The sequence below is a fragment of the Hibiscus syriacus genome, unplaced genomic scaffold (genome assembly GCF_006381635.1).
Source record: "Hibiscus syriacus cultivar Baekdansim isolate YM2019G1 unplaced genomic scaffold, ASM638163v2 tig00110318_pilon, whole genome shotgun sequence".
NCBI classification, from domain to species: domain Eukaryota; kingdom Viridiplantae; phylum Streptophyta; class Magnoliopsida; order Malvales; family Malvaceae; genus Hibiscus; species Hibiscus syriacus.
Genome location: NW_024062677.1, coordinates 158001 through 177313, shown reverse-complemented (window position 1 = coordinate 177313; position 19313 = coordinate 158001). Strand labels below are relative to the sequence as shown.

The 19313-nt window shown below is 33.3% G+C and overlaps 2 protein-coding genes across 2 annotated transcripts; both read left to right on the top strand.

Annotated features, from left to right (window-relative positions):
• Positions 1–357: 357 nt before the first annotated feature.
• LOC120117049 (protein STRUBBELIG-RECEPTOR FAMILY 5-like) lies at positions 358–17445 on the top strand. The gene is made up of 19 exons (XM_039137389.1): positions 358–579; positions 829–961; positions 1044–1115; positions 1274–1339; positions 1623–1694; positions 1776–1847; positions 2010–2081; positions 2175–2240; positions 2345–2410; positions 2496–2839; positions 2947–3221; positions 3311–3582; positions 3672–3792; positions 3883–4019; positions 4095–4251; positions 4346–4495; positions 4531–4642; positions 8937–8943; positions 17436–17445. Exons 1-16 carry the CDS (start codon positions 495–497, stop codon positions 4484–4486), a joined length of 2151 nt encoding a protein of 716 aa, XP_038993320.1. The 5' UTR covers positions 358–494; the 3' UTR covers positions 4487–4495; positions 4531–4642; positions 8937–8943; positions 17436–17445.
• LOC120117003 (4-alpha-glucanotransferase DPE2-like) lies at positions 10327–11351 on the top strand. Its single transcript, XM_039137359.1, has 5 exons — positions 10327–10357; positions 10561–10642; positions 10687–10825; positions 10978–11103; positions 11209–11351. The coding sequence occupies exons 1-5, from the start codon at positions 10327–10329 to the stop codon at positions 11314–11316; spliced, it is 486 nt and encodes a 161-aa protein (XP_038993290.1). The 3' UTR covers positions 11317–11351.
• Positions 17446–19313: the final 1868 nt, after the last annotated feature.

The following is a 19313-nucleotide window of genomic DNA, read 5'->3' as shown; positions in this document are numbered from 1 at the left end:
ACAATTCTATTGTCATCTTAAATCACGAAAAATGAAAGGAAAAATAAAATAAAAAACTTAAAAGTTGAGAAAATTTCATGTCAGCTTAGAGAAAGGCTGGAAGTAATAATCAAAGGTGACAGTTAGAGAAAGGTACAAAAAAAATGTTACAAATTCCCGGAAAACATTGAAAGGCTCTAATGAGTTATTTCTCCTCAGTTTTCGCTCTTTGCAATCAGTTGTACTTTTCTCTTCACCAAATTTAGCAACCCCTTTTTACGTATTTTAAAAAATAAACAAAAAATTAAAAAACTTAATCACCCTACAGCCCTTCAATATGAAACAGAAAAGGCCAAGACCACTACAAACCAGTTTATATCATTTTTCCCCTTTTAGATGTTTCTTCTTTCTCTCTCCATCTCCTTTTGGTTTCTGTGTTTGATATTAGCTTAAGTGTTTCAAAGGATCGTAACCCTTTTTTCCTCTTTCTTTCCTTGGCGATTTGGTATAGGAACATGCATTGTTTCCTCGTAGGATACTTGGTTATTTCTCTTGGGACCTTCATTTCATTAGTTCATGCAGAGACCAACAACAAAGATGGTACGTCTATCATTTCTCTACACTATTTTATGCTTCAATGTTAGATTTGCATGCTCATTGCTAATGATGCATTTATATTTGGCAATCATCATTTTTTGCTTATGTTTGACCTATGCTATATGCTGTATACATGTATGTTACTCATCAAATTTGAAGGGAAATAAAAGGTTCACAACACCACATTAACATTCGTGCATATGTATGTGTGTCTATATATGTGTTCTGAATCTTGTTAATTGTATTTTCTAGAAAATGCCCTTAATGTGATGTTTAAAAGCCTAAATGCTCCATCCCAACTAAGTGGTTGGAGGCTAAATGGCGGTGACCCTTGTGGCAATTCCTGGGAAGGGATCACATGTTCAGGCTCAAGAGTAACTCAGATGTAAGGTTTTTCCCTCTATTATGTCTCTTAGAATAAGCTTGGATTCTTGTATTCTTTTTATTACTGGATTTAAAATTTGCAGAAAATTATCTAACTATGGACTCAATGGAGAGTTGGGCTACGGGTTATCAAACTTGACTTCACTCACTTCCATGTGAGAATTTGCTTCTACAAATAGGCTTCTTCTTCTTCTTTTGTGTTTGTGTGTTTTTTGTGATCTTCTTGTTCCTTTGTATTTGTATTTTTTTCTTCTTCTGTTGGAGAACATAATCTGAACTCTGAAGGCAATGCATTGTTTTTGTGATAGTACAGTGATATGAGCAAGAACAACCTCAATGGTCAAATTCCATATCAACTACCTCCCAATGTTGTTCGCATGTAAGTCACTTCTCTCTCTCTCTCTCTTGTTCATGACATTGGAACTGTAATGCTTCGACTATTTATTTTTGTTGAAGTACTCGCTTGATATATAAATATTCCAATATGATCTCTACAAACTTTTCAGATACATGAAAAAAAATAAAAAAACGAAAAATATTACCGTATCACACTCGACACATACCCGAATTAAGAGCAACTTAGCATAGGTTTGCAATATACAGATCCATATCCTAATGTCATTTGCTTGATTTATCATATTATGAGTTCAATTCACATGCAGAAACCTTTCTCGGAATCAATTTACCGGTGACGTGCCTTACTCGATATCTCAAATGACCAACGTCCAAGACATGTAAGTCAAAATAATTGGTTCCATCTATCTAGTTTCATTACAGTTTTTCACTATGTCTGAATATTTGGTTGGTTTCTGAAGAAATCTTAGCAATAATCAACTTGACGGAGAGTTGAGTGATACGTTCGCCAAAGTTAAAAACCTTAGATCATTGTAAGTATATAATTTCTGCAAACCCCTCTTTCTATTTACCAAGTTTTTCACTAGGCATATATTTATATCCGAAATTCTCGCCTGAATTGGAATTGGAGTTACATAGCTCTAGAGTGTAGACGTAGTGGTTACCGTATGGCTAACCTATGAGCTGATATGCAGGGATCTATCAAACAACCAGCTGACTGATAGGCTGCCGAATACTTTCGCATACCTTAAAAAATTAAACACTTTGTAAGTGCAAAATTAGATTTGTTATTTGTATGATTGTATGTATCTATGCTCTGTCAAGAGCATTGTTGCTAACTATTGTTCTTACTTATATAGGCATCTGCAGAACAACCAATTCTCCGAAACACTAAATGCCATTCGCGACCTTCCCATTGAAGATCTGTACGTAACCACCACACAAACTTTGTCGAAAACGATGGTTTTTGTTCTTTTGTTTCACACATTGACGTCAACCCACATTTTTTTCTTCTGTTTTTCAATGGCAGGAATGTTGAAAACAACCGATTTACAGGATGGATTCCTAATGAGTTGAAGGGCATTCGCAGCCTGAAGTGAGTATCCTACAAAATTTTCTCTGTTTATTGTTGCAGTGGTTTAAAAGTTGTTGATTGACTTGCAATCTGTATGTTTTGGAAGAACTGGAGGAAATTCATGGTCGACCGGGAAGGCTCCGCCTCCACCGCCTGGTGTAGTCCACCGGCATCCTAAATCTGGTGAAGAAGAAGAGGAGGACAAGGACGATGGAGGGAAGAAGAAATCTAAACTTGTTCGGAATATAATAATTATAGCTGCTTCATGTTTCGGTGTACTTTTGTTGGTAGCTGGTCTTTGTGCAGCAATGACCATAAGGCGAAAGTCTTCTCCCCCATCCTCACAGTTTGCCGATGAAGAGAAAAGTGTCGGGCAAAAAGGGACTACTCCGTTTCAATCCCATGAGTTAACCGCTGCACCCTTTGTTGACGCTGTAAAAGAATCAAAAGGTAATCTAGCATATATAATTGTTGCAGCTACTCCAAGACTTGTGCAATGAAGAAAACCATGTTTTACACCAATTGAACTGACTATATATGACGTGCGATGGTTACAGGCTTAAAAACAATTGAATCAGGTGTTATATTTGATCCTCCACCTCCAGAATATCCTCTATCAGTGGAGCTTAAGCATTCCGGATCAGTTTCGGGTCGTCCGTCCAGTGTAACTGAGCCAGTACGCCTCCTGAAACCAACAGGAAGCACCTCTGCTTCTGTTGTAGCATTTTCTTTGGCGGATTTACAGAATGCAACCGGTAATTTCGCATCGAGTCACCTCCTGGGCGAGGGTAACATTGGACGTGTTTATAGGGCTAAATGTGTAGATGACAAGGTAGTACATTGCCTCTCTCTCTTTTTCCTTCTTCATTTCCTATTAGTTATTTGCGCTTTCATACATGTCTATTTATAAATTTGTGACAGGTTTTAGCAGTGAAAAAGATAGATTCCGCACTTATACAAGGCGAGAAGCCGGAGGGGTTTTCGGAAATTGTCAAAAACATCTCAAAGCTTCACCATCCCAACATCGCCGAACTCGTTGGATATTGCTCAGAGCAGGGGCAGTATCTGTTAGTTTATGACCATTACAGGAATGGCTCAATTCATGAGTTCCTACACGTATCAGATGATTTCAGTAAACCCCTCACATGGAGTACTAGACTCAGTATTGCTCTAGGTGCAGCCAGGGCTGTTGAGTAAGTAAAATACATTCATCAGCTATAGTTCATAAAAACATCAATTCATCCTATATTTTTAATCCAATGGTGAGGATTGGTCTGTCCAGGTATCTCCATGACGTTTGTTCTCCGCCTATAGTTCATAAGAACATCAAGTCATCCAATATTTTGCTTGATGCTGAACTCAATCCTCATCTATCCGATTATGGCATGGCACACTTCCATGAGGTTAGTATGTCCTTCACTCAAAATTTATGTATGTTGGAAGCCGTTTCAGCATTAGTTATTCAATCATAAACACCGTTCGAATCGTTTCAGCGTACGAGCCAAAACCTGGGAATGGGATATAATGCTCCAGAATGTATAAGGCCTTCAGCCTATACGCTAAAGAGCGACGTATACAGTTTCGGAGTGGTAATGTTAGAGCTACTGACCGGTCGGAAGCCCCTGGACAAGTGAGCCTAAACCAAAATCAATAGGAAACTAGTAACGTCTGTGCTATAACTCAAATTATTTTTGTATGTTTGCAGTAAAAAACCAAGATCAGAACAATGCCTGGTGAAATGGGCGAGTCCTCAGCTTCATGACACTGAGGCACTGGCAGTGATGGTCGATCCCGCCTTGAGGGGACTGTACCCTCCAAAATCGCTCCCTCCATTCGCTGAAATCATCGCACTCTGCGTAAAGGTGGTGTGGAATGATGCATACTGATATTGTTTATGTAATCATCTTCGAAATATGGTGTATAACAGTTGTTGTGTGTTGTGTATGTTTGATTCAGTCGGATCCGAAGCTTCGGCCTACGATGTCGGAGGTGGTGCAGTCATTGGTACAATTAGTACAACAGTCGAACAGGAACATGCGAGATGAACTTTCAACTTCTCGCCAGGAAGAGGAAGAAGACTACTCAGTAGTCGTTTGATTCATATGTACAATAAAAGAACAAATTATAGCGGATATGTGGAGAAGAAGATATTTTCCCCTTTTCAGGCATTCATTCTTCTGGGTTTTCATATGAATCTGTTCGTAGAAACATTAGTAACTTTTTAGAGTACTTAGTGCATTCCTCTATTTTCCGGTATTGCAAATCAATTTTCAGATTCGCAACGCGAACTTCGACTATCGCATTGCGATTTACATATTCGCATTGCGATAGTTCAAGTTCGCATTACGATAGTCGAAGTTCGCGTTGCGATTTTCCAAATTCGTTGCGATAGTCGAAGTTCGCGTTGCGATTTATTCTAAATTCGTTGCGATAGTCCAAAATCGCAACGACTGGTGGTATTGCATTTGTTTCTTAAGAATTTTCTCTAAAAAGATAGTATTCGCGCGGACGTGTCGAAGACACGTATTACCACGACCACGACCACGACCCGACCCGAAACGAGACGAGACGGACGGCGGCGGCGACGGCGGCGGCTCGCGAGAGTCCCTCTTGTTCTCTATCACTCAACAAGGAAGTGGGAGAGCCAAGCCTTAAATACCATTCCCAATAGTGTTTTCAATACTATGTGGGATTGAGCATTACCAACACTTGTTTCCAATACAATGTGATTATTCAGGAAACAATTAACAGTCATGCACCTTAAAACAACTGAATCAGCAACCAATTGCATTAGTGTTATACGATTAAATATGTCATAATTAAAAGTCAATCTACAATCAATCGCGATTATTACAATTTTAAGCAAAACATTCAAAAATAATATCACTATTTAAGGCTCAATCCCACATAGTATTGGGAACAAGTGTTGGTAATGCTCAATCCCACATAGTATTGGAAACACTATTAGGAATGGTATTTAAGGCTTGGCTTTCCCACTTCCTTGTTGAGTGATAGAAAACAAGGGAGACTCTCGCGCGCCGCCGCCGCCGCCGTCCCGTCTCGTGATCGTGGTAATATGTGTCTTCGATACGTCCGCGCGAATACTATCTTTTTAGAGAAAATTCTTAAGAAACAAATGCAATACCGTCGTTGAGATTTTGGACTATCGCAACGAATTTGGAATAAATCGCAACGCGAACTTCGACTATCGCAACGAATTTGGAATAAATCGCAACGAACTTCGACTATCGCAACGAACTTGGAATAAATCGCATCGAATTTGGAATAAATCGCAACGAATTTGGAATAAATCGCAACGCGAACTTCGACTATCGCAACGAACTTAGAATAAATCGCAACGCGAACTTGGACTATCGCAACGAATTTGGAATAAATCGCAACGAATTTGGAATAAATCGCAACGCGAACTTCAACTATCGCAATGCGAACTTGGACTATCGCAATGCGAATATGTAAATCGCAATGCGATAGTCGAAGTTCGCGTTGCGAATCTGGAAACTGATTTGCGATACCGGAGATCGCGTTGCGAATTATCGATCGCATTGCGATTTAGTTGGTCATTTTGGCAAATCTAAAAAAATTGATTAAAATCGTATATTATAAGACATTTTTTGTCACTGAAGTTATTTTTCTTTTATATATCATCCTCAACCTTTTTAAATTAGATCATTTAATTTTTCAAATTAGATGCTCTTATTTTACATTAATTAAAATGATATTTTATTAATCATTATTATTAGATTTTGTTATAGTAACTAGATTTTTTCATACTAACCTATGGTGTGACTAAAAAAATAATTTATATAAATATTATTTCCATTAAATTCCATTTTATAAATAATTATGGACGAAATGATAAAATATTATGGGTAAACTGTCTATTTGGTCACCCACACGTTATTTAGTTTATGATTTGGTCATCAACTATTATTATTATTTATTTAATGTTATGTTTTGGTTTTATTTTGGTCAATCATTATTAAAAAATTAATAGTGGTGTTGACATGAATTTTTAACTATTTTTTAATACTAGAATAACATTATTTTATGGTGACGCGTCACTATTAATTTTTTAATAGTGGTGATCAGAACAAAATCAAAATGTAACGTTAAGTATTATTTAAAATAAAATACTTGTGTGATCAAAACATAAACTAAATAATAATAATAAGTGGATGAACAAACAAATAATTTATACAAAATTATATATAAATTTATGAGTCGTATATTCAAACATTAATTAAATTCATGAATAGTGATGAATCTAAAGAAAATATTAATTACCAACAACCAATTGATTTAATGAGATGAAGTACTAGATATATTAGATAATGCCAACTATTTGAATCCTAACATTTATAGATATAATAAATTGAATTGGAAGGATTGTCAACGTATTTACATTATCCCATTTCGATTAATTAATTAATAAATTAAAAATAAGTGGTTATATAAAAATATAATAAAAATATGAAACATAATTTATATAATTTTAAAATTAAAAATATAATATTTATTATATATATTAGGACTGTATCCAGAAAATATATATTATCAACATAATTTTCTATAATAAGTTCATAACTCATTTATATTTTATCTAAATTAATATTTTAATTTTTTTGCATGAGATGAGGTAAGGTAGACCTGGGCCTACGTAAGCCAGTGTTCATGATAATGACTTATTTATTTGTGTTTTCTTCTGGAAATTTGTGCATTTGCCCTTTAGTATTGTAAATGGCATTATCAGATATAATGTACTAACTTTCACTTTCGTATCTATCCTCACACATAAATTTATTTTGATAAGATATCGAGTTTAATTAATTGTTTCCCACGATTTATACAAAAATAAAATGAAGAAAAAGAAAAGCTAAACTTAGTCAAACAATGCAGTAGTTTTGTCGTACATGGGGCTCTAAATGAGACGAGACAGATCGTGAGTTATTTGAGATTGACTCGATTAAAACTCGATAAATACTCAGATCGAATGGACTCAAGCTCGAGCTCGAGTCGAGTTCTTAACGAGCCGAAACGAGCTATTCAATATTCGACTCGAAAAACTCTTGAGTAACTCAAAAAAATATTATATTATAATTTTAGATTTTTTTTAAATTACATTATTAAAAATATATTAAAAATACATTATTGATAATTATAAATTTTAAAAATATATAAAAAATTATATAATACAACTACCCTCAAATTTAATTTTTTTAATTAACCAGCCTAAGTTCAACTGTTACATCGTATATTACTAAAATAAAAATAAAAGCCCATTTAATTAAGCACATGTTAGATTACACGTGTTTGGTTGATTTTTTTTCTTTCTTTTTTAACTTTTTACTGCACATGTACTTGACAACGCAGAAAAATAAAATAAAAAATAAGAAAAAACAATCAAACAATAGAAAAAATGAAAATGATTAAAAATTATTTTTGAATAAATATTCTAATATTTATTTTAAATTAATAAAAAAATTATTTATCTAATGAAAAATATTTAATATATTTCTAATGATAATATTTTTAATAACTAATTTTTTAAATTATTGTTATACTTTGAGGTTTCGGGTTCAAATATTATAAATATCAAGGGTTTGAGTATTTAATATCAATATACTATATTGTACTTACCTCATAACTAATTTTTTATTTGACAATAAATATAATATAATAAAATAAAATAAAAATATGATTCAATTTAAATATTAATAATTTAAAAAAATATATCAAAATAGAGTGTAACCGATTTTATAAAGAATTATGAAAGAAAAAACTCATTTAGAGTTGCATTAATATCTTATTAGATTTTTGTTCTTCAGAAAGCAAAAGAAAAACAAGTCTACTTTCTCTCCTTTCACTAAGTCATCTCATTCCTTCAAATTATGTGATAGAGTTTAGGTTTAGGATTTAGGGTGTAAAGTTTAGGGGTTTAAATTTAGGATTTAGGGTTTAAGTTATGCACTTGAAGGTAACATAAAAATTATGCAAAATAATGTTATGTGACTCCTAAATAAATATTCGCATACTTATACATAAACATATCAACATGCAAAATAAAAATACACAACTACTTAAAGAAGACAATCCTAAACAGTGACTAAAATATTACATGAACTAAAGTGTGCTTACACGATACATGCATGCATAAGAATGAAATGCAAATGCACATACATTAAGATGAAACAATATAAGATTAAACCTACTATTAATAACTTAAACTAATATTTAAAAAATGACATGTAAGACCAAAACAATAGAAAACTAAAAATACGCATACAAAGTAGAAATTACTCATTAAATTAAACAAGTCAACTAAGAGATTACACTGTCAAATAATTAAAATTACAAGACAATTGAAAAACGCACAAATTGAAGGAACACGCAAAGCATGATATCTAGGGTAAAAACCTTACCCTAAGGGTGTGTTTGGTTCACGGAATGTAAGATTATCAGTGGGATTAAAAGATTACCAGGGAATAGGATTACTGGGAATGTTGTATTTTGTGTTTGGTTGGTTTAGCAGGAATGTAAGATTACTGTGTTTGGTTAAAGGAATAAAAATTATTGGAATGTATATTTGACCAAATTGTCCTTATTATATATTTGTATAATATTACAAATTGTAAAATATTTATATATATTCTTTAAAAAATTAAATTCATAATATTTATATAATTTTTTTTACAAAATTAAAAATATAAAAAAGGTTTAATGAAAGGGTAAAAAAATTTTAACCCCTGAACTTCATATAAAATTTTAATTATAGATTTTTTTTTGTAAATATAAAATAATTTAAGGATAAAATTATAATTTAACATTCGTAGAATTTTTATTATTCAATGACAAAAGAAGTATATTTTTGAAAATAAAAATAAAAATTTAAGGGCATTTTAGTCCAAAACGCCGGTAATGTTACAATACCTAAGGGAAATGAGGTAATGACATTCCCGGTAATATAACCCAAAATATCTACTATTGGTAATAAAACATTACCGGGAATGAGATTCCCGGCCAACCAAACATGGGAATGTGGGATTCCCATCCGATGAGAATCCCACAATCCTTGAACCAAACACCCCTAATTCATTTCCCCTCAAACTTTCCCTGGCTAAAACTTTCCCCTCGCCATTCTCCTCTCAAACCTCGTCCACTCGCAGCCCTAGCAGAAACCCACAACCACCGTGGCCTAAACGCTCCCCCAAGTCTTCGACGAGAAACCTAGACCTCAAACCCTTCTCCTTACGCTGAACCTTAACCCTAAGCCTCTCAAAACAACACCCACTCCCTAACTGTCGAACCATACGACCGCCGTAGGTTTCCCTTTTCGAAAGCTCTACTGAGGAACCAAGATCCCAAATAACCCTCACTTTACCCTTTCTTAGAACCCTAACCTCACAAGCCCCAAAGCCGCGCCCTAGATCAACCATAGATCCAAGGCCAAAAGAGATTACCCTTGGTGACTCAAGGCAGCTTTGACTCCGGGCGACAAAGGCAAGCTCCTATCGACGGGGAAGGTAAGGTTTTACTTACTGGTTCTCTGGCCACTTATGGCTTTTGTTGCTCGAATGTTTTTTTCTTCTTCATTCTGGTTGATACCCCTTGTTTTGGGTGGCTGATAGGTTATATGGTTGTGGTTTGATAGACTCTCTAGGGTTATATTCTTTTCTTTTTCTGTTATCTCTGATAACTGAGATTATATCCTTGAGGTTTGCTCTCTGTTTTTTTGTTGTGCTTGGTGTTCTGTCCCTTGTTATGATGAATAACTTCATAAAGAATTGATTACTTGCTATATTGTTGTGATTTGGTCATCTCGAATTTGGCCTTTTAGCATTACTCCAACATTGGGAAAACTGGAAAGTGTTATGGATTCCATTTAATTCAGCTTCTACCTATCAATGATACATCTGTACATGGGATGTGGTGGGATTCATATCCATACAGGTAACCTGTAAATGTGATAGTAGATAGCAGGCTCAAACTAGTTTCTCACTAGAAGTTCTCCCACCTTTTTATATTTACACTCTGGAAGGCCAGAGCTGATATGTTCAATTTAAACTTGTAAACTGCTGTATGTTTTCTGTTCGACAACTCTGTTTGCGTCCACTTATATGCATTTTCAAGTTGCAGTTTCTTTCTGATTTTAGTTTCTCCTGTCTTCCACCTTTCAACAGGAATTGGGATTGTATCTTATTTGAAACCATTAAATGCATTGATTGCTTTAAAAGAGTGCTTATTACTGGTTACTGAGTCTTATATTGATAAATTTAAAGTTTCAATGCTAAATTATTGGTTACTGGGGCCCCTCCAGATTATTTTGACAAAAATGGCCAGAATTGGGGGTTTCCTACTTATAATTGGGAGGAAATGTCCAAAGACAACTATGCTTGGTGGCGTGCTCGCCTTACACAGGTTTTTCAATTTCCTTTTTTTGTTTGCAATTTCTTCTTTAACTTTTACCCCAAATTCAATAAGTTGTTTGCTTTAATGTTGTTTTAAGGAAAGAGTATTTCTTTATTTCGTTTTTGCTGAAATTTTTATAATTTTATTTGCTTCCATTGCAGATGGGAAAGTACTTTACAGCTTATAGGATAGACCACATCTTAGGCTTCTTTAGAATTTGGGAACTCCCAGACCATTCTATGACTGGTCTAATTGGAAAGTTCCGTCCATCTATCCCTCTAAGCCAGGTAACAAAATTACAATTCCTTGAAGCATGCAAAGCTTCTTCTGTATATAACAACTAAGGGGAATCAAATTGCTCTAGTTGTAACTGAATAATGCTTCGATTTCAGGAAGAACTTGAAAGAGAGGGTATATGGGACTTTGATCGATTGGCACGCCCTTATGTTCGAAAAGAGTTTTTAGAGGTAGAGAAAAAATACCTTTGTGATTCAAATTAGTTTCTCATGGAGAATTTTGGACTTTTTGCATTTTTAATTGGCTAAATACGATCTTTTTCATTTTATGTTAACCAAAATGTTCACTTTGAAGATGGTCAATTTTCTTTCAAATCAGAACGCTTCATTTCAATTATATCCTTCATGAAAAAAAGTGTGATTATGAATAGTTATTATTTAATGGTAACCCGTAACATGGATTTGCATCAGCTGGTTCCATCTAAACATTTTCACCAATTTCGCCCTAATGTATAGGATCTATAAGGTTCAATACTAACATTAGAGAAATGATAATGTAATAGTGAAAGTTACATGATTTTACACGAAAAGAGGGAGATAGAAATTGCATTTCCCAAAATGTTTCCATTTAATTAGGGAGAACATTAGTAAGGTCAAAGACATCGTGTATCAACTTGTATAAATTTTGATATGTTGTCATATTTGTCATTTTTTTTATAAATTTAGATGTGTTGTCATATTTTGTAAACTTTGAATACATTTGAAGTTTTAAAAATTTCAAAGCTTATATTAATTATCTTAAATTTCTTGTAATTGTAATTGTAATTATATTTTTATTTTTTTTAGACTTTTTATAGTTCATACATTCATATTATAATGTATTGGTGATGGTTGATTAAAGGGAAAATTATTTATATATTTTAAATGTAATATAAGATTTTTGTAGGTTCAAATTTGAGTTTGAGTTCGAGCTTGAATCGAGCTTCAATCGAGCTCCTGAATTTTTTGAGTTCGAGCCTTTTCGAGTCCGAGTCGAGTTTCAATAATATATTTCGAGTTCGAGCTGAGTTTCATAATTTTTAGCTCATTAGTTTTCGAGTCGAGTCGAGCTTACGTTTAAAGTTTTCGAGTTCGAGTCGAGCTCGACTCGGCTCGTTTACACCCTTAGTCGTACAACAATTTAATATACGATTAAGAAAAATGAACACTAGAAATATTATTATTTTTTAATATTTTCGATAAAGCGCTACCTAAAATATTATTTTTCTACCGGAAATGTTAATTTCGCTATTTAAAAATAAGTAGAAAAAAATAATATTTAGGTAGCGCTCAATATTAATATTTCTGATAGAAAAATAATGTTGTAGGTAGCGTTTTACCGAAAATGTTAAAAAATAATAACATTTTCGATAGAGTATTTCCTTAATTGTATATTAAGATTGCCGCACCTGAGACATCTTCAGTTGCCCTAACATTTATGTTTGTTCAACAATTAAGCCAAAATAATGAAGGACTAATTCCTAAGATCCATTAATTATCACTATACCGGGGGTGTTAAATAAGGGAATTCAGGATTTTCTTTAAGGGTCAGAATTAAATCAGAATCTTTTAAGTGATAAACTTCATAGACAAAAAGGACAATATGAGAATTTTTCTTCAATATTTTTTTTGGGCTTAAATGCAATGAAAGACGATTAACGTAGAATTTCTGTTCTTTGAATTATAGTGATATTCTTTTATCTGTAGGATTGTGGTTTTTTTTTTATCCATGCAGGTCTGTCCGTTAACGTTATTTTTAGGGTTTCTTTATGTTTAATAACGATATAGATGTCTTTTAACCAAAACCCAAATCTTACATAATTTCAAACAAATAATACCATTTTTGTATTTATGCCAGCTTTTGGCATTAGTTTTTTTTTAAATTATCTTAATTTTTACTTTTAACCATTTACATAAAGGAACATATATAAGATCTTAGGTTAGGAGATGAACTTTAAATTTAAGGGAAAAATATATTATCAACTGAAAATATCTAAAATATATATTGATTTGAACTTTTACTGTCTCCACCCTCCCCCTTCGATCCATCTCTGTTTAAATACAATGATGGATTAAGGGGATAGCAGCCGAGGCAATCTCCTGAAAAATTTAATTTCTTATATATTTTAGACATTTTATTTATTTTTTCTATTAATAGTATCTTTCCATCCCTCAGATCTTATAAATTCATCGTATTATAAGTTCGTCCGGCTACATATACTATACATATTTTTAATACAATATATAATATTTGTATTCTTTACAATTTAATTACATTTGAATTTAAACAATGTGCTACAACTGATATTAATTTTACTAATAAAGTATTCAATATCACCACCATTACAATATTTAATCTTATAGTAACTCATATGTAGACACTCATTTTAGCCCGAATTTTTTTCTTCTTTTATTTTTCTTTTATTTATATTATGTAGTTTGAAAACGGTTTTTTTTAAAAGTATATATTACATATAGTTTGAAATCATTTTGGAAATTATATAATATATGGGTTTTAAAAAATATTTTTGAAAACTTATATATAATATATGGTTTTTAAAACATTTTTAAAAAATATATATAATATATGGTTTTTAAAACATTTTTAAAAAATATATATAATATATGGTTTTTAAAAAACATTTTGAAAATATATTATATAGTTTTTAAAAAAACATTTTGAAAACATATATAATATATAGTTTTCAAAAATATTTTGGGAAATATATATAATATATAGTTTAAAAAACATTTTGAAAATATAATATATGGTTTTTTAAAATTATTTTGAAAATATATAATATATAGTTTTTAAAACATTTTTGAAAATATATATATTATGTAGTTTTTAAAAAAACATTTTGGAAAAATATATATTATATACTTTTTAAAAAATATTTTTATATGTTATTATTTTATTTATTTTTATTTATTATATGTTTTTATTTATTTATTTATTTATTTTCTTTCATTTCTTTTTATGTTTTTCAGGTCCAATAACAATCCAACATTCGGGTCCAACAGAATGACCAACCGGGCTTGGGCCTAACCCAGCCCAATCTTGCATTAGGGTTTCCCAACTTTAGTCAAGGCACCGCAGATCATTGCAGTCAAGGTAACAAATGACCAGAATCACACCGGTCGAGATTCACGGCGCTCGGATAGGGACATCCCGAGACTGCACCATCTCGGGTCTTCAGCCACAACCAACCCTCACGATTTAATAGGGAAACATGGGTAAAACGGCCCCCGAAGACAAAAGAAACAACTCCGGTGGAAGGCTATAAATACCTTGCCGGGGAGCCCCACAGTAAAGGGTATACAGAGAGAGAGCCACAAAATACCATCAACAATATACAACCACGATACCAACAGAAAACCATCAACCATATCATCGATCAAGAGAGCAAATCGAAAGCCATCAACACAACACAGTAAATAGAACCACAAGACACAAAAACCAAACATAAACACAAAAGAAACAACACCCAAAATAGTCGAGAAATACCACGAAGAACCTTTGGAAGATAAAGGGGCTCGTCATAAAAGGTGAGAATCGAGGGGTTTTCATTAGATCTATGACTATTAGGGTTTATTTTGGTGATTTAGGGTTTAGATTCGGGTTCACGAGACTGAGGTGGTCATTTTGGAGGTACTCTTTTTTTTCGACCACCGACGGCGGTGGTCAGAGTGGCAGAGGCAGCTGTAGACGGTGGCTGGCTAGTGGTCATTTTCCCACCGGGGGATATCTCCCTAGAGAGAGGCGAGAGAGAAATACCGAAGAGAGAGAGGGGAGTGTGAAATGAGAGGCTTAAGCCAAATTTTTTGCTTATATAGGTGGCCCACGGACCCGGTCAGACCCGTGCTTCAACCCGACCCGGCTGGCAGATCCGCGTGTTTTTACAGTTTAAAGGGGGAAAATATGTGTTTGGTCCCTTCTATTTTTCATGTATTTATTTGGCCCCGAAATCAATTTTTTCCTCTTTCAATTCAACATTCCATTTTTATTTTCTTCTAATTTTGTCACTTAAGCATATTTTATTGTTATTATATTATTGTTTTTTTTTCTATTTTTTTTAATTTTATTTATCATTCTTTTGAATTATTCTTTTTATCTTTTTCCCTCATTTTTTATTTTCTTCGATTTCAATTCATTTTTTTCTGATTGTTTTTATTCTTTTTCCTTTGATTTATTATTTAGCATTTTATTTATTAATATATTTTTTTCTTATTGTTATTTTTATTTTCCTTTTGAATTATTATTTTATCATTTTTATTCATTTGTTATGTTTTTTACTTAATATTTTTGTTGAATCTAACATTTTTTGACCTTTTTTAGCAAAGTTCAATCGATCAAAGGTAAGCAATTCAAATATGGTTTTTAAATTTTAATTTAAGTTTACAATTTTCATAATTAAAGACAACTGACGGATTAATTGGTACCGAAAGGGCGGTTCAAGGGTGCTAATCCTTCCTTGACCATAACCGACTCCCGAGCCCGACATGTTTCTGGTAAAACACAGATCAAGTAAGATGGTGTCCGAGCCACCTAAATTTATTTTAAAATGGTCGGTGGCGACTCCAATACGTTTAATCCAAGTCGAAGCCCAATTTCAGGCCCAACCGAAAGACGGCCGTGACAGCTTGGCGACTCCGTTGGGGAAAGGCAAGTGAGTCAGGCCGAAATTAATTTTTGGCTGTCTTTCTAAGCAAAAATGATAAATTTTAATTTTAATTTATTTATTCGATTATAATTTTTACCTTTTTTTTAAATAAGTAGTTGTACTGACATTTTTTCAATGATTTCAGATTTTTGAAAAGCTATTTTCATCTTAAGCTCTATACCCGAGCTCTGAACCCTTTTAAGTAGGGGTGAAAGTGATGCCTTCGTGAGAATTTATTCTCCGCACATGCCTAGCAAGTAGTCTTCGGGATTCATATATCTTATGTCTTCAACCGCACATGCATAAGGGAATGTATCCTCTCGAGTTTAACTTAGTCCATATAAGCTTGTAATGGGCTTAGGAGTAAGGGTCTGGCAAGCCCAAGGGGGCACCAGCAAGGAAACTCGGGTACCTTTCTTATAACCTAAACTGTGAGATTACAGGGAATTAGGGCCCACCCCAAAACCTCATTTCAAACCCTAGGATGCCTGAATTATTTCCTGCTTTACTTTCTGTTCAAAGCATGCGAACTAGACAAATATACGGTTAGGATTTGTTTGAAATTAGCATTCGGGATAAATATCATGTTTGGGTAGGGTAGGATTTTTCATTTTTTTTATTATTTTGATTTACCTCACTAACTCTTTTTATTTTTGTTCTCTTTTATTTTGTTTTCATCATTCACATCATTTAAAAGAGGTGTTGATCCACCAAAAACGTGTTTGCTAAACATGAATAATCTGTATTAATGGACAAAGGGGTTATAATACAAAGAGATGAAAAGCTCAGAAGTCCAGCCATGGTCAAAGAATACTTAGGGGCAAACGTTACAGGGGCAAGACGAGAAAAAGGTTATTGACCTGGAGAATCCCTTTAAAGACGACATGCCATTTTTGATAAATCCAATAAGTAGATTTCAGATAGTTCTTTTCAATAGAGGCTTCTAAAGGCATTTCCGTTAGGACCCAACAGAGAGTGAAAGACAGAGAGGCAATCATTCGAGATTTTTTTGGGGCAAGTAGCTTGTCGCTTGCACAATTTAGCCAAAAGTAGCCGGAACGGTTCGACAGGGTATTCAACCGGTGACAAAAACGACGAAAGATGAATCAACTTGTCAGAGGCTGTTCGGGATCTAAACCGTCAACTTTTTTTTTGTCTCTTCAGACGTAAATTTTTTTCCCCAATAAGGATTATTTATAATAACAAACACATTTTTTGGATTAATACCTCGAACATTGCATGCATTATGCATTTAAACATATTTTGCATTTTGTTATTTTCATTTCTTTACATTCGCATTAACTAACAGAAGCATGTCTCCTTGAAAGGAACAAACATTGGATACACCACCTCAAGCATTGGACACACCCCATCCGCATAACACCCGCTTGAAAAAGAAAAAGATGGAAGCCAGAATTGTTCAGATTGAAGAGAACATGTTGAAGCTACAAAGAGAGTTTGAAGATAAGATAAACCAAAGTAGTATGAGTACTCTGAATATAATCATGAAAAACCAAGAGTCCTTGGTCGATCAAATTGTGGCCAAGTTGTCTGGTCTATATCAAGCGAGTGCACTTGGGGCAGGTTCATCGGAAGGGGTAGCTAAGTCACCTACCCCACAAGTGGTTATCACACCTGGAATCTTACCGGAACTTCAAGTGGACTTATCCACTATAAAAGTAAAACCCCATCTGCTGCAAAGATACAAACTATTGTATTCAACCCTGAGAATAATCTGGATTATTACCATTGTTGAGTTAATCGATTGACGAATATGGCCAAGAGGGGGGTGAATTGGCAATTAAAATTTTGGTGGAAGTTTTTGCAGAAAATTGAAAGAAATTTGCACAGCGATTTAGAGTGGTTCGACTTTCTCAACCAAAGTCTACGTCCACTACCTTAGCTATCAACACTAAGGATTTTCCACAAATTCACTAATTTGTCTTTCTTTTGAGGATAAAGAGTAACCTTACAAACCCTCAAGAATTATACCCCAAATTCTTGAGAACACTCTATCCCAAAGAGAACAATACAAATTTGCAAACTAACAAGGAAATCCTCACAAGGTAGATTGTTTGCACAATTCTAGAACAAAGAAAAGAACACTCAAGAATGAATACAATTGAGCACAATAAGTGTTCTTGAAAGCAAAATGAATATTGAATGAAAGATAGGCTTGAAATGCTCAAACTTGAGGTTTGATGCTTTCTCTTTGATTCTCTCTTGATTATAGTTTCTTGATGTTTCTTGTTATTGATCAATGACTTCTAAGCTTGCTTAAATACACCTTGAATCACTTCTGAACGTTGGGGATCATTAATGAAGTTATTGTAACCGTTTAAGTGTGAAAACAATAAATATTTCTTCTTGTAGCGTGGGGGGAATCGATACCCCTGATGGGGAATCAGTTCCCTAAGTGTAAAAATTCAAATATTTCGACCGTTGAACAGTAGGGGAAATCGGTACCCCTGGGGGGAATCGGTTCCCTCCGAGCATACTAGAATTCTCGGAGCCAAACCATTCAGGGGGAATCGGTTCCCTCTGAGCAATCTGGAATTTTTGGCTTTGAAATGGTTCAAAATATTTTGTAAAATCGTTTTGAAATTATTTTAAGATTAAAACTTAATTTTACACTTGAGTAAGGATTTAAAATGAACTTTGAAATACTTTGAGTAATATTTTGATATTCGATTTAATATATCGAATATGCTTAGAAAAATCTTTTTCAAAATTAAAATTCTTTTAATTTAATTTGTTATATCGAAACATCAAAATGTTTTCAACAATCTCCCCCTTTTTGATATAACAAAACATTTTAAGATTTTCTAATTTCAAAATGAATTTTTATTTTGAAAAATACTACTCCCCCTTACTTTAACACTACTCCTCTTCAAAAACTCCTCTTTTAATTTAATAACATTTCTCCCCCTTTTTGTTAAATCAAAAAGATTCGTAAAAGAATTTAAACAAGATTTTGAAATCATTTAGCCAATTGATTATATATATAGTTTAAACTGCTAAGATCACAATCAAGAGAAACGTTAGCCATTAGTTTCATAATCAATATTCATAAACAATGTGACATGGCAAAATTAGTCATATATCTAACAATAATGATGTAAATGATGCAATAATGAAGAAATTTAACCACACAAAATATATAAGTTCAAACATCCATAATCCATCAAATAAGTTTAAATATCCAGCAACAAAAAGAAAACAATCCAAAAACATTCAAAATGTTTAAAAATAAGCTTTAAGTTCAAAGTACTAAAGCAAAACACATAATCAAGCATCCGTAGGAGGATCGGGAGGAGGAAAACGAGCTCGCATAGCGGCCATTTCATGAGTGAGTTCATTAATACGAGTGTTGGTTGCTTCATTGTTTGCACGCATCTCCCGGAGAATTTCCAATTGTTGAGCTCTCATTGTGGATAAATGGGACTCTATAGAAGAAAAGCGCGAATCTATGGTAGTATATCAGAAATCGAATGTCTCCATAAAAGATTGAAAATATGGAGGCATTTGATTAGTTTGTTGTGCTTGCTCCTCGGGCTA